Source organism: Haliaeetus albicilla, chromosome 4 (assembly GCF_947461875.1).
Source record: "Haliaeetus albicilla chromosome 4, bHalAlb1.1, whole genome shotgun sequence".
NCBI lineage: Eukaryota > Metazoa > Chordata > Aves > Accipitriformes > Accipitridae > Haliaeetus > Haliaeetus albicilla.
Genome location: NC_091486.1, coordinates 228242 through 244189, shown reverse-complemented (window position 1 = coordinate 244189; position 15948 = coordinate 228242). Strand labels below are relative to the sequence as shown.

Genomic DNA, 15948 nt, shown 5'->3' with positions numbered 1-15948 from the left:
CACTCTGCGGTGGGCAGGGACTCTGTAAACCATCAGCGGTTTAGGATTGACAGAGATTTTGTGAAGGCTTGGCATTTTCAGAATTTGGTAAGATTACCTCCCGATTTCGTAAGCCATGCAAAATCTTCCCCTCAAGGAGAAATATCTGCCAACGTCTAGTACTTCCAAGAGTACAAAACTGTAGTCTGAATACAATTACAATGAATGGCATTGCCATTGCTTTGCAGTTGAGGTGGCTTTCTCCAATACCCCCATCCCACCATGTCCTTCAGGGACCCGAAATCGAACACAGACGGCGTGTGGCTGTTCAAGAGACACAGGGGATTTATTTACAAAACCATACTGAAACTAGAGAGAGCGTGCAGCACAGGGAGAAAACTCAACAGCTCTGCTTGCAGTTTTAAGGCTGAACGCTGAACTTGAAAGTCAATTCAAACCGTGGCTTTCGGGGCGTTTCCCCACAAAAAGAAAAGGAATTCTGTCTTCAATGTGAGGATTTTTCAGATCGCCTTCCTTTTGCGGAGCACTGTAATTTTAATCTCCAACGGCCGAAGTGACCAGCCCTAACCGCCGCCTCGGCTCCCCCCGACCCCGGCAACCCCCGCCGCAGTTCTCGCGAGAGCTGGGCATGGGTGGGGCGTGGGCGGTGATCGACAGTCGTGCGGGTCCGGGCTGTCGCCATTGTGTTGCAGGGAGAGGCGGCCGCCTTGGCGTGGCAGCCCGTGGGCCCGGCCCGACTTGGCCCCTCCGGTGGATCCTCAGCCCCTGAATGTCTGCGGCGTGAGGGTTGTGCCGCGAGAGTGAGTACAGGCCGCTTACGGTGCCGAGGAGGGGAAGATGTCCCTGTACGGCCCAGCTAGCGGTGGCGTGCGCCGCCGGGGCCGGCGGCTCCGCGCCAGGGCTGGGGGGAACCATTTTGTCTCGGGGCTGGCGCCTGGCTCCTCCGCCCTCCTCTCTGCGAAGCAGCTCGGACGGCCGCAGGCCTCCGCGCCTTCTCTGGCAGCGGAGCTGTGCCCTCTGTCCCCCCACCCCATTCCTTTCCTCCCTCCGAGGAGCCTCTGCCCTGCGGGGTCGGGGCAGGGCGATCGGCGCTGCCCTTCAGCCTGGCGCCGGCCCCAGTTCAGCCTTGGCCGGGAGCGCGGGCGCAGCAGGGGTGCGGCCGTCAGCTCCCGGCCGGAGCCGAAGCCGGGCCGGCCGGGCCTCTCCCTTGGAGCCTGGCGAGGAGGGTAAGTGCCCTCTTCAGCGGCTCTGCCGAGCACCCGCTGCCTGGGGCCTGCTGGCTCCGGTCTGGGGGCACAGCCCAGCGTCATGGCACCAGCCGCTGCAGCGTAGGCAGAGGATCGGCATTCGTAAACGTTTTTCTTGTTCGCGGGACTCCCGAGAGGCTGCTGGGTTTTTTTGTCAGCCTTCCTCGATTGAAGGTTGAGAAAATACCCCGAATAAAGAATTGCGCAGACTGAGAGAATTGTCCCTGAACTCCATCTTGTTTGTCGTAAAGACGTGATTGTGAGTAAACACCGGAGAAGGCACGTGATCACAAGTTGCTCGGGAGAAAGTCTCGTGAACAGTTGTATACCGAACCATACAAAAACCTGTAGACACAAAAGCTCAAGAGTTAGGTGGAAGTGTCACCACCTAGTTCCGAGGTAGAAAACTTGAACTTGGGAGCTGGGAGTGAAGCGTGTGCTTCGCCCTGGTTGAGGGTACAAGAGTGCTTTAAGCTGTTAGTAGAAAACATAGAAGCTAGTAAAGGCTTCCCATACTGGTAGACATACATGACTATCTCAAACTGCCTCTCATTTCTCAGCAGTAGGGGGTCAGGGCAGAAGAGAGGAGGAGTGAGAAGTTTTTATTTGAAATATTTGCTCTTTGTGTTATTTTTGCCTTTTGAGATTGCTCTGCTTTCCCGCAAAGACCTCTTGGATCTTTCATCTCTTGTTACCTCTATCTGTGGCTATGTTAGGTCTAGTTGATCTTTTGTAATGTGGTTGGAGGGATGACAAATCAAGAAGGGCAGGACATTTGAGCTGTATACTCAAAGTAGGCTGTTCAGCTCCCACCTGCCATTAAAAGCTTGTCATCTGTTTCCCAGGTACAACTTTAAAGTTTGATTCCAGAACTTGGTTTCTTACCAAGTCTTGAGAGGCATCATATATATTCCTTATTCCAGGAGACACAAGAGTTGTTTCCAGATTTTTCCATGAGGTTTTGATGGCTAAGTTGTGTAACATGGCATGAGCTGATGAAATACGTTGTTTTGATGACAAGAGTGCTTCTCACCCTGCTGTTCCCTTTCTCATTTCTCTGTTGTTGGATACCAGCATGAATAGTGTCAAAATGATGGAGAAGCCTGAAGTGTGTTTTGCTAGGATCGTGTGTTTAAGTTGCTCAACGAAGGACACAGCAGGGGTCATATTTGAGTAAGGTGTTCCTTTTCTTTGTGGCAACAACAGGCTTTTAAATCAGTTCAGACTGCAACACAACTTAGACTTCTTTTTTTTGAAATTTTTTTTAATTCCTCAGATAAGTCATTTAGGTATTTTTTTGGCCTCACTACCTTCTGTGTAAATTGAGGTGACTACTTTGTCATTATAGAACTCATTACAGCATGTTAATTACCACTTGAGATTTGTTGCATTCCTGTGTGGGTAAACAAAATGTTTGAGGTTTTAATTTGAGTGTCTTTGTGCTCATTCAAAAAAATGCTTAAGATACTGATACTGTAAAGGGGAACCATTCTCATTCTGAAATATCCTCTAAAAACATGATATTCCCCTTGCAGACAAGTATTATTGTGGCTTTAGTAATACGATTTTTTTTTTTATTGTGAGACTACTGTCTCGCTCTGTCCTGTGTTCTGTGATAGCTTAGCACGTTCACCTTGACCACCTCATTGTGTTACCATGATCAGCATGTGTCTTATATATGTACTGTGTGTATTCAAGCCAACTATGAAGATGGTTGCTTCTCAAGCTTCCAAGGTACAATGCTTAAAATGGTTTTCAAAGAACTCTGGACAAAAACAAACAAACAAAAAAACCCCAACACCAAAAAACCACCACCCGAAAACCCCAGAAGACTTCTTACTAGTACTGATTACCAAAGTTGAGATGCCTAGTAGCTAATCTATCTAATATATTCAAGTCATGGCACCATTGACTTTGGTTGCAGATATGTGCTTTCATGATTTCTGCAAGTTGGATTCCAAGCACATGGATGGATGCCCAGAAATTGAAGACCTCTTGTGTAGTGGTTTCTAAAATATGATTAATCTGGATTACATGCTTCATGGCACTGAATCTTTGTTGAAAAGCGGAGTTAAAATGCAGTTTCCTGGAGCAGAAGTTCTTTGCCTAGACCATAAGGCTTTTTCTTCAGTACCTTTCCACCTCTGTATCAAACAAGGCAGGGTTCCTCTTGTCAAATGCCTGTTGTTACACAGCTCTGATTCATCTTTATAGCAGATCCTTCTTGTTTGCTGGCTGAGGCCAGGACTGCAGAAGAAATGTATGGTTGTATTAAAGAAATTAATCATAATGTATATGCATAAACTGACATATGAAATTTTGCATTTTCTAATGTGCTGCCTTTATCTTGTTTTAACACATTTTTTGTGTATACTTTCTGCAAGATTTCTTTACTTTGAGAAAGAAAATATTATATAGATAGTATCATTCCGACATATTCAGGTTGAAATCACAACCTGTTCTAATTTACGAGATAAAGCTGATTGATAGCATTGTCCTCTTGGGGCTACCACTGGAGGAGAAAATTAGTTTTGTGCCTTTTTATGTATGTTTGTAGAAGCAATTTGCTAATCTTGGACTCCATTTTAGCTTCTAGAGATAGTTGGCTCTGGTGTCCACAGTCTTCCACCCTGTCCTTTCTGATCTGAATGCTCTTCTTTTGTCTGTTTTGTGGATGGAGCATAAGCAATTTTATTAGTATTAGATGATCTCTAATTTAGTCTTGAAGTTCTTATAACTTCTTACACTTCTGTCTGTTCCCCCTGTTCGTCTGGACATTAATTTCTACCGGTAGAAGCTTCCATCCCTTCTTTTAGAACCTTTGTGTATTCTACATATGTCTGTGTCTGACTTCTATCTATGTTATTTAATTCATCTGGTTCCACACCTACCTGAAGCAAAGTGATCCAGAAACAGAATGATCCCTAACAAAAGGGATAATGCTGGTGCTCTTTGTCAAGTACTTAACAGTACAGAATTGGATCCATTGTTCTGTGTGTCTGTCCCTTATATTTTGTATCAGGGTAAAAGGTAGATAAACAGTCCTTTGGATGTCAGATCTCTTCAAGACCTACAGCTGTCCTATTCAGCATACGCTCTAGTCTGTATTGCTATAACATTAATTTAGCTTCACAGTTTGCAACTTGAACAGTTACTTTTTCACACTCAGTGCAGCTTCAGACAAGTACTAAACTTGCAGTGCACATTATGGCAGCTTACGCTAAAGCTTGAATTAACCATCTTTACAGTGTCTTATCTAATGTTACAAATACAAAGAAATGCGATTGTTACATTTTATTGCACAAATGATCCACTAAGTGGTGTAGCTTAGATTATTAGGTTTGTCCTTACTGAATTTCTTTTAAGCTTCCATGACTGACAGTGTTGTTCTGTACTTTGGAACACTGCTTAGAGCATTCTTATTGATAGAGCTGTATTTAAAACTTTGAGAATTCCATACAACTGCTCAATACTTACTTAGGGGTTTAAATGTGATCTGGGAAATGTAACAAATTCATGATTCCGTGTTCCTAATCCAAAGTTAGACAAGTGAGAATTTCAGATTCCTGAAGTGATCTTGTTTAACTGGTGATGTCTCTGGCAAAAGCAAATGGGTTGCTAATGTCTGAAGCATGCTTTAGAAGCTGCTGTGCATCTCCGTAATACAACCCAGTAGCTCTTCTGTACATGAATGTAAACATTCACTTAAATTTGGTATGCTTTATGTTACAATTTTTTTTTTCCAAATTTAAAAAAAAAAAAAAAGAGCCCTACTTGAAAGATTAAGCATTTAGGCTACTTTATGTTGTGACCTGTGTTGTAAAGCTAGCAATGGAATGTGCACCAGAACAGTGGTTAAAAAACCTTCCATTAAGGAAATTAACCTCAGCTGTCCAACTATTTGGTCAATGGAGTTCTGTACAAAGTAGCTTGTACCAGGTAGAATGTGTAATGCAGCATGACTTTCAGCTAAGACTAAAAGTCCTGAGTATGTGAACTCAACTTGAAACTGCAGCCACATGAGGTATGTCAGGATTGATGCAGCAGCTTTTCACAGACCGTGTTACTGATGAGCATGGCTGATGTGTGGAAAAAAATGTACTTTACTGATTGATAATTTTTTTTTTTCTGATATAGCTTATTCCTGTTCTCAGAAAAGGTTAGGCCAGAATTAAGTGGTTAAAAAACCCTGATTGTACCACTTTTGCAAATCACCTTGTATCAGTGGAGTTTTCAGGTATCTGTTTTAGGGTTGTTAGTTATCATGCTACTCTTCCCACACCACACCACTGAGTATACTGCAGTTCTCTTAAATTTTTTATTTAAGATCTACCTTTTGTGGTCTGATTCTGTCTCTACCATCCTGAGGAGGGAGAATCTGTGAATGTTAGCAAACCAGTTAGCTAGCTATCTGGAGCTTTTGAGCAACGTTAAGTCAAGATATCCTTTCAAGGACAGGAATGACTGCAGGATCACTTCTCATGCAGAAAAGGCATGAGCATTTCTTTTGAAATGCCTTGAAATACCAAAAGACCAAATAAACACCCAGTGACTCAAAGGTAAATTTATATATACACCTGTGAGCCAGCATGTACTCTTTTGTATAAATTAATTTTCATGGGAGTTGTCTTTGGAGAAGTTAAATATATCTTTGAGGTGGGTGGACTGCAACTGTATTTTTTTTTTCGCAGGAGGGCGAAGTTCCATAGTTTTGACCCTGAAGAATAAGTCTTAGTTGTCGTGGTTTAACCCCAGCCAGCAACTAAGCACCACGCAGCCGCTCACTCACTTCCCCCACCCAGTGGGATGGGGGAGAAAATCAGGAAAAGGAAGTAAAACTCATGGGTTGAGATAAGAACGGTTTAATAGAACAGAAAAGAAGAAACTAATAATGATAATGATAACACTAATAAAATGACAACAGTAGTAATAAAAGGATTGGAATGTGCAAATGATGCGCAGGGCAATTGCTCACCACCCGCCGACCAACACCCAGCTAGTCCCCGAGCGGCGATTCCCTGCCCCCCCTTCCCAGTTCCTATACTAGATGGGACGTCACATGGTATGGAATACCCCGTTGGCCAGTTTGGGTTAGCTGCCCTGGCTGTGTCCTGTGCCAGCTTCTTGTGCCCATCCAGCTTTCTCGCTGGCTGGGCATGAGAAGCTGAAAAATCCTTGACTATAGTCTAAACATTACTTTGCAACAACTGAAAACATCAGTGTTATCAACATTCTTTGCATACTGAACTCAAAACATAGCACTGTACCAGCTACTAGGAAGACAGTTAACTCTATCCCAGCTGAAACCAGGACATTAGTGTAGTTTCTGCAAGTGTTGAGGTGCAGTTCATTAACAAACAAGTAAAATAAGAATTTAGGAAATCTGAGGATTCTTTCCCTCAGTCCTGGCTCATTTTGTGTTAATACTAGAGGTGCAGAGTTCTTAAGGGAGTCCCACTTGTAATATCAATAATATATTCTAATATAATAAGAAAAAGCAAAAAGGGCTTTTTTTTTTTTAGTTTTCTAACATGCAATGGGAGGAGATCTAAAGAAGAGGTTATAAAAACTAGGGTAAGAACTCATTTCCCCATCTTACTGATGCACAGTCAGACCAGAGCACTGTGTAAATATTTGTATGTGCGAGTCATGTTTATGATGTACTCAGAATGACTTGTGCATGTTCTGCATGTAGGTCCCTGCTTCTAAAAGAAAAAATGATCTGTGTGTCCTTGTGCAGGATAAAAAGAATGGAGTCAAAACCCTCACGAATTCCTCGAAGGATATCTGTTCAGGCCTCCAGCTCATCGCTAGGATCTAGAACATTGACTGGAAACAGTTTAGCTGGTGCATATAGCGCAAGAGAATCTTCACGGAGATTAGAATCTGGATACCAGGTAATGTGTTTTGTCTCTTTCTGTGTAGTATAAATTAATTTAATGTCTGTTTTCCACCCAGAAAAGCCCTAAACCCCAGACTAAAACAAAAAAGGGGGGGGGGACGGGGACGGCGTGGAAATATAAGGAAAAGTCCTACCCAGAGCCCCACGGTTGTGAACAAAACCCAAGATTAATTCTAAAATGCAAGGATTTAATAACCAGGCCAATGACAGTATTCTGCAGTGTGAACTGGTAGTTCTAGGTTTGCCATCTTTACCTGCTTTGTTTGTAGCTGCACCTTTAAAAATCAGATGTTAGGTGAATGAAGGGCATCCTGATACTATGGGTCTGTTTTGGCACTAGTCACTGCAGTTTTAATCCTGGGTAAGTGGGGTTTTCTGTTGAGGAGAGGTGGGGATTTTGTTTGTATTTTGATATGTATAAGGTGTTACACTTCATGGGTGGATGATGCAAAAAGTATAGGAATATGTTGCGGTTCTAAGAGTTGACAGTAGGCTGTAGTGCTCTGCAGCACCTACTTTGCATTTTGTGAAGGTAAGAAGAGGACCTTTAGGCTTACATCATACTGTCATGTCAGTATGTTAATACAGCTAGCCTTTGTGTGTGATAGACAGGACTGGGGTAAAGGCTCTGCTGTTTCACATGCAACATTTTACACTAACCAAGTTGCTTTTGTGGCGGAAGGGAGCCATGCTCAAGAATAAGAAGTCACACTGCAGGCACTTTCACTTTGAAAGTGTTATGGGAAGTAGAGATTAAACTGCTTCAGAAATTATTTTGGGCACTTGGACACAACAGATTGCTGTTTGGCTCAATTCTCTTGTTATTTTCTTTCTGCTACTGTCAGCAGTTCTCACCTCAATTTTGGGCCCAGAAATGTAAGCCCATCGTGGTCTTCGAAATTGCAGAACTTGACTCCATGATTAAATGTTCATATTTTTTGATAAAATGGTTATGAATTTGGTCCCTGCTGACAAACTGTCTGGGACATTGTATTATATAATGCCTTTTCCAGAAAGTTTTACAAGTAATAGAGCATTAATTATTTTTAGCACAGTTACATGTATATGCATTATATTTGCCACATCTAGCATGCATGTGTTCATTAGTTCATATAGTGCACATTCTTCACTGGCTGGCTGCTCAGTAAAACCAAATCAGATAGTGTTAGGATCCAAACCAAATCAGATAGTTGTAGGGGTTTATGGACTCACACACCCTACATACCACACTGAAAGCTGTTGATAAGAAGATCAGTCTTGAGCTGAACTGGTGCTGTGAAGTTAGATGTGTTACTGCTGTTATGAAATTATAACACAAGAGAGTTATGTACATTATTTCATTTATTACATGAACTGCAGTGTGTTCACTGCACTATATATTATCTTTTGACTATTTCCTGTTGAGCAAGGTGCTTCTAATCTGAGCAGTGATCTTTATAACACTTTGCAGTTAGAACAGAGGGGAAATAATTGTATAGAAGATGATGTTGTATCCCTTCTTTCCACTCCAGTTCATAGAAGGTAGTCTGAGAGCTTGTTACACAAGACAAGTGCTTAGTGATAAAAGTACAGGGAAGCTCCCTCTCTTGACTAACCTTTGGTACTTACAGAGCTGTTAGGATCAAATTCCATTATTGCTTGCAGGTTAAGATTACAAGTGGCTGGGGCAAGAAGAAATAAGCTTAAGTCCAGTCTTATAGGAATGAAATGGGCAGGCCTTTTTGCTTTGTTAATCCATTCAGAAGCCTACCTTAACATATTAAGAGCTACTTCAGTTCCAAATCATTTAAAAGATTTGTCATTTAGAAGAAAAAATGTATGACTATCAGTAGTGCTTTGGGTATTTAGAGGAAAGGGAACTTGGAGACTTGGCTTTTTAGCATAAATTCATTTCTGCAGCTAGAGACCATACTTGATTATGGCTTAACTCAAAAACTTTTGGATACAGAGCATTCAAACTTCCAGTATTTGGTTTTGACTAGGGCTAAAAAAAAAAAAAAAAAAGGTAGGTAGGTTTCTGTCGGATGGATTTGTTCTTTCCCCTTCCCTTTTTTTTTTTTTTTTTTTTTTTTTTCCCCATATAGGTGCAAATTCTTGTATGTCATACACTTTTGAGATCAGTCTGGGTAGTGGCCTCTGCTCATCTGAGGAGGCATAACAAGCAGGTTAATTGCAAATTAATCTGATGTATGTGACGTAGCGTTGTTTCTAGGTGACTCACAATACAAAAATCAAATTAGTGTAACAGTAGGAGAAAAAAAATTTCCTCTGCTTTATGATACAGCATTGTTAACCTTTTTGTGAGAAATGAAGTGGAAGTTTGGATTTTGTTTTTTAATGGAGTGATAGGGTCAAGTGTGGTGTATACAATTGTTTTGAATGTTTTCCCGATCACGTTTTTCTGCTACTGAAAACAGACACCAAAGATAGAATACCTCGTGTAATGCTTTAATTGTTAAGTTGTGACAAAGGATATGAAATAGTCCTAAGCTGAACCGAAGGAAGAAAGCAAACTGAGATCTTTTTTTAGTTGCAGATATAGCAATTAGGTTGAGCTTTCCTGACATCATGCCTGGTCGTCTACTTTCTCTTAAAGCCACTTTTTTGATATCCAGTATGTTGCTTTTTTTTCTTTCTATTTTGGTCTTGGGACATCTTTCAAAGAAATGAGTGCAGTGCAGCGATGTCACAGCTACCAAAAGCTGTGTTGGCATTAGAATGGTAGATGGTGTAGTTCCATGAACTGGCTTTCAGTGCTGTGCTAGTGTGAGTGGGTTGTTCTTGGATTAAGGTCTTTACTGTGGTGATCCAGACACTTAAAATGAGATTAAATTCTCAGATCTTCAGAGTCTAACAGCTGGAGAAAAAGGAAAGGCAAGTATTTCAAGATCAGTTAACGTCTGCAGGTGTGGCTCATATTAACTAAGGGAGCTTTGCCTTTATCTTAAAGTCATGTAGTCTTGCTCTCAGGGGCAGAGAGTATCCATAGATGAAATAATTTCGAAACCTGATGAATCTTACTAAGACTTTGAAATATTAGAAAACTTACTGCCTGATACTTTATTTTCAGGTTTAATTTTGCTTGTCAGAATGATGAACATGAATATTTCTTCAGCTTTTTAAATCCTAATACTACAACTTTGAAGAAATAGTGACAGAAACTACTGTAGTTTTATTAATAGCTCATAGAAAGAGGGTGGATAAATAATCATTTACAAACCCTGCTTAGCTGTAATAAAATGGTTGGATTTCTGTTATTTCTATTAATTCTACTAATTTCAACGATTATTCTGTGGAGCAGATTAAATTGCGATGTCTTTCCTTAATTATCATCTATTCATTGAAATTCAGTGAAAGTAGTAGCGTAGAACCTCATGCCTTAGGTTCTATTAAAGATAGACAGATTTGCATGTTAAACAGTTCCCAGTTTCATTATTAGAAGCTTGCCTGTGTAGCCACGGTAAAGATTAGAGCTCTTGTGTCTTGGAAGAGAAAACACAAGAAGAACAGTTACAGTCATTGCCCTGCAGACATCAGACTTAAAATAATTTGAGCACTTTGTTCTGAAGTAATGCGGCAAACAGTGTTTATTTGCAGGGCTGTTTTGCCAAACAGTCTTTGTTATGCATGTCAAGCTGTGGATTCAGTATCTTTGCATTGTGCCTGAAATGGGCTACTAAAACTATTTACGTTATTTCTTAAGCCCAAAGTGGTTTTGTACCCAGTGCTGTTTACTGTTTTATGGTGGTCTTCAATGCTAGTGATTTATAAGAAACTTAGAGACACAAAAGTTTCAATTTTGTAGTGAAAAATGGAAATGCATTTTTGCTGCTTGCATGAAATGTAATTGGAATTAATAATGACTAATTTCCAAGCCTTCCCTACCAATATGATGATAATCCAATGATGGATTATTGGAATAGACTGCAGAGAAATAAAAAACTTAAGCAGTGGTAAAAGGGAAGTGTTTAAGACTCAGAGAAGATACTGTGTAATTTGCAGTAGTGTGGTATTTTTTTTTAAAGGAACAATAACTTGATGACATGGTTGACATTTGTTGTCCCCTCTATTTTACTAGAACAGGTCATGCTCCTTATGTAAAAATAATTATTTGCTACTAGGCCCAAAACAGGATTTTTCTTCTTTCCCTGCCCCCCGCCCCCCTCCTCTTTTGCACCCACTCTTTCCTGTATTAAAACTGATGACCAGGACAAGACAGCTGGCTTGCTTTAGTGGCCAAAAAGCCACTTTTGCTGTTGTGGAGACTTTATCTACATGTGTGGGTTTTTTACTTAACACTTGAAAGTGAGGTCCTTAATTCTGCCCTGTTGCTGGTGTATCTTAAGTTGGGGTAATGCCTCAAAAGACTTACACTTCAACTTTTGATCGTCCACCATCAAATGAGAGGACAGAAAAAGGAGCTGATAATTGCTAGAAAGTAATTTAAAAAAATCTTTGCTTTTGGCAGTGGTTCTCTCTTAAGCCTGTTTCATTTCTTCTTGGGTATCCCTTGAGGTTTCTCATGAAAGGTTTGCAGATTTGTTAGTACCTTCACTTCCCTGTACTTTCAATATTCAGATCAGATACTGAGTTCATTTTGAGTTACAAGATGCGTATGATAAGCATGTTGTTCTTCAGGAATCCAGTGTATTGAATAGTTCCAGTAGAGACTGGGGAATTGGAGAAAGAGACACCCGTGAAACTCCTTGGAAGCTTACAACATCCTCTCCAACTCGCTACTCGGGGACACTTGATCATCCACATTCTGGAAGATTTTTGGGAAGCAGAAGCAGATTGGTGAGAATTGTTAATATGTAATACTTTAAACAAACAAACAAAAAATCAGGATTTTACCTTAGCTTTCCCAATTTGAAAAGCTGCTAGTAGGGGCTCACTGTAATGTTTCTAGATAAGTAGATCTTATTAAGTCAAGATAGAGAGAAAGCAGGAAGATAGTGGTGTTATTTGGAGGATTAGAATAATAATTATATTAGTTTTACTAATAGTTAAGAAATAAATTTGAAATGAGAGTGCCTTTGCAAGTATCCGTTTAAGAAGAAAAAAGGAGAGGGTGATTAGAATCTCATACATGTTATAGTCCTATGGATGGCAAAATTAATAGCATTTATACTCAGCTTGTTCCATCAGGTATTTCTAGGGGGTGTGTTTTTTGGATGGTACCTGCTTTGTGAGTTAACACAAAGTTCATGGTTTTGGAGACCTGCTTTAGAAAACTTAGTTGTGGAGGAGCAGTTTATAGTCTGACTGTGCTTACTTACATGCTGCTTACAACATACTGTGAAAGAAAATGGAGGCTGAACTGTTACCTGACTGAGATCCAAGGCTCAGGCCTTAACAGCTTGTCTTAACTGGGCTCCAGAATGTGCCTTCATAATTCCAAAAACAAAGTAGTTTGCTGCTTTGACGTGCTTATGCACTGTAGAATGACAATAAAACACTTCCAATTGCAGTAGAAATACTAAGATGGGAAAAGCAGAAAACTGTGAAGATGCTCAGCAGGAAGATAGCGAACAAGTGAAAATTCTGGTCGCTTTCAAACTGAAAGATGTTTGGGTACTTGAGACTGCTCACACCTTAGATGGGTGTTTGTTTTGTTACTGTGACTTAAAGGTGAAGACGGTTTGAGATGGGGCGGGGAGTGGGAAGTAGTGCAGAGATGCTGGCCTTCAGAGAAGTCATGGTAGGTGTCTCTACGTATAGTTGACATGCAAACGGAGTCTGTGGTTGTGAGTGGCCTACGTATCTAGTTAAGTTGGTGCTGTAGAGTTTTGAAAATGACACTTTTTTTTCCCAGTAAGTTTAATTTTTCTCTTAAATTAAGTTCTAGTACAAGTGAACATTGCAGGACACACTCTGAAACTTCCATTTATCAAATAGCAAATGATTAAAAGATAAGTTACATGTTAAATAGATGATTCATGAGGGAAATTAACCTGGCTTTGTCCGTGGTTTGTGATGTTAATTGCTGTGTCTCCCTGTCTGGCTTTTATGATGCGATAAGAGAAATACTTGGATACTTCTTAGTTTTAAAGAGTAAAAAGTAGTGGCCTAAGCTTAGTAAAAAACATAACAAAAGTAAACCACAACTATAACATCTACTCTAATTTGGTTGATCCTTAAAGGATCTTGGTTGTAGATACTTTCTGGGAGGATAAACAGCTCAACCGAGCTTTTTAATTGAGCTCAAGTTTTTTTATGTATCAAAAAATAAAATCGGAGCATTTCAAATAGGAAATGAATGCCTTGGCTGCAAGTAACCAGACTAAGAGCTTTATAGGCTATCCCAGTTTGTATTTGTTTAGTTTATTTTTTTTTTTAGTACTAGTTTCTGAAAACTGTTTTACGTCAGTGCTGTACACTGCAAAAATTGTTTTGTTCCCATTCTTTACTCTGAACAGTTTCAGTTGCAGTTGAGCTTGATGTAATCAAAGTATATCTGGTCTAAACAGCTTAGTAGAAGCTAGAACTGACTCCTTAGCCAAGTATATCAGACTGGTAAAAAATAAGGTGGATTAGTTAAACTATTAAGTAAAATAATGAAGCTGACCAGTTTTGGCCATTTCTGGACAGCAAAATTATGTTTCCTTGGAGACCTGTAAAGCTATATTTGATGATGTTTATAGCATCTTACAAGTCAGGAATATCTTTTTCCCCTGTAAGCCACATCTATCTATAAAGGAAAAATAATACTGATTGTAGTAGAAAGCAGCTTTTTTTTGGTGGGATTGTCTTGAGTAAACCTGGGAATACTGATCAAAAGCACAAGCATAAATCCTACATTATTTTTAAATAAAAAGGCTTTGCATCTTAAAGTTATTCCTTACTATTTTTGTAAGTCTTACATTATGTACACTTTTGTTCAGTTTAAGTACATCTGAAATACTGTGTCTGTAATTTTTTTTAATGTTATTTCAGTCTACATCTTCTTCCTCTCATTTTACATCTGGGTGTTATGGTGACTCTGAGAGAACTCAGGGAGCATATTCAAGACTGCATAGCCAGCAGCGAGATAGTGATTCAAAGAGACCTAAGCTATCTTGTACATCTACCTCTTCTGTGAGAAGTAATGGCTTGACTGCCTTTTCAGGTGAGAGGTTGATTACTACAGCTGAGTTGCATGAAAATTGTCTGAGTAGTAAGATTGGGTTTTATCAAGTTTTAAAAGACTTGCTGTGAAATATTATGCTTTTATTATTCTTAAATATTAAAAACATATGCCTAACAGAAGAGTATGTTCAGACCAATAGCAGTATCCAAAATACTGAGAATGCTGTTAACGTGGTCTTTTGAAAACCCAATTGTACTTTACGCAATTTCAAAATTACTACCTGTACCTATTCCGTTTGCAGTAAAGCTGAACTTCATGGTTCAAATATGTCTTAATTGGTTAAGATTTCAAGGAAAGAATGAGTGCAGCTGCTGTTATTTCATGAGTCAAATTGTGCTGGTAAACCTACGTGTGCTGGGGACAGCAGAAAGGAAGTCATTACCTACTTAGCTCTGTGTTCCAAGAAGCACAGTGTCATGGCTAGAGCACTGTTGTTAGGGGTCAGGGAAGAAAGAGTTCTTTTTAAGCAGGGCCTCAACTCATTATATAGGCCAGGCAAAAAGAAACATTCTACACTAGGAGTTCTTTCAGGAAAAACTGAGATTTTCATTAAAGCTGTAAGTAAGTATATGATGCTTGGATAGATGTAAGTTAAGCAATATGCTAACGGAAGTCTAAGGGTCAGGAAATAACAGTCAAAAACTTATATTGAAAATATTTTTGGAATGTTTTGAAACAGACCATTAGATCCATTCAGATTACCCTTGTGAGTATGTATCAACGTTCTCTTTATATCCCCTTATGGAACCACACAGCCATCCAAATAAAGTTAATAAATTCTTGCTCAAAACCCAGTATTGTTGATGTTTTCTTACTCTGTTAATAGAATGACCACCGTTAACACTTCTCATTATGGTGTAGGACTGTCTATCTTTTCGTTTCTAGATTAGTTGGTCGTCACACTGTGTTGTGGTTTAACCCCAGCTGGCAACTAAGCCCTGCACAGCTGCTTGCTCACTCCCTGCCCCTTGCTCCCCACCTCCTCCTTCCCTGGTGGGGTGGCGGAGAGGATCAGAAGAGTAAAAGTGAGAAAACTTGTGGGCTGAGATAAAGACAGTTTAATAGGGAAAGGAAAAGCCATGCACGCAGGCAAAGCAAAATGAGGAATTCATTCACCACTTCCCATCGGCAGGCAGGTGTTCAGCCATCTCCAGGAAAGCACGGCTCCATCATGCCTAATGGTGACTTGGGAAGACAAACACCATCACTCTGAACATGTGTCATCGTCGTCGTCATCCCCCCCCTTCCTCTTTCTTTGCCCAGCTTTATATGCTGAGCATGACATCATATGGTATGGAATATCCCTTGGGTCAGTTGGGATCAGCTGTCCTGGCTGTGTTCCCTCCCAACTTCTTGTGCATCCCTAGCCTACTCCTGGTGGGGTGGTGTGAGAAGCAGAAAAGGCCTTGACTCTGTATAAGCACTGCTTAGCAGTAATGAAAACATCCCTGTGTTATCAACACTGTTTTCAGCACAAATCCGAAACATAGCCCCATGCTACCTACTGGGAAGAAAATTAACTCTGTCCCAGCCAAAACCAGCACAGTCCTTAAATTTGGATTTGTAAGTTAGCAGTAAAACAAAATCAAGGTGGATTTTTCAGAGCCGTTGAAGAACACTTCTTTTGGAACAAGAGTTTTTTTTCACAGCTGAAGTATGTACAGTTCCCA

General features: G+C 40.3%; 1 protein-coding gene across 6 annotated transcripts in view; it reads left to right on the top strand.

The window, feature by feature from the left end:
• Nucleotides 1-616: 616 nt before the first annotated feature.
• The window catches only part of MARCHF7 (membrane associated ring-CH-type finger 7), a 29292-nt gene continuing 13960 nt past the window's right edge, over nucleotides 617-15948 (top strand). For 5 of the 6 annotated variants that reach the window (XR_011324231.1, XR_011324230.1, XM_069780539.1 and 2 more), the window contains exons 1-4: nucleotides 617-800; nucleotides 6988-7144; nucleotides 11788-11946; nucleotides 14086-14257. Coding sequence is in view for 4 of the 6 variants with exons in the window: in XM_069780539.1 (XP_069636640.1) it covers nucleotides 6998-7144; nucleotides 11788-11946; nucleotides 14086-14257 (478 nt within the window). In the remaining 2 variants the exon portion in view is untranslated. Of the gene's footprint in view, nucleotides 801-6769; nucleotides 6822-6987; nucleotides 7145-11787; nucleotides 11947-14085; nucleotides 14258-15948 lie in introns of all 6 variants that reach the window. The other variant, XM_069780537.1, reaches the window with a different exon arrangement.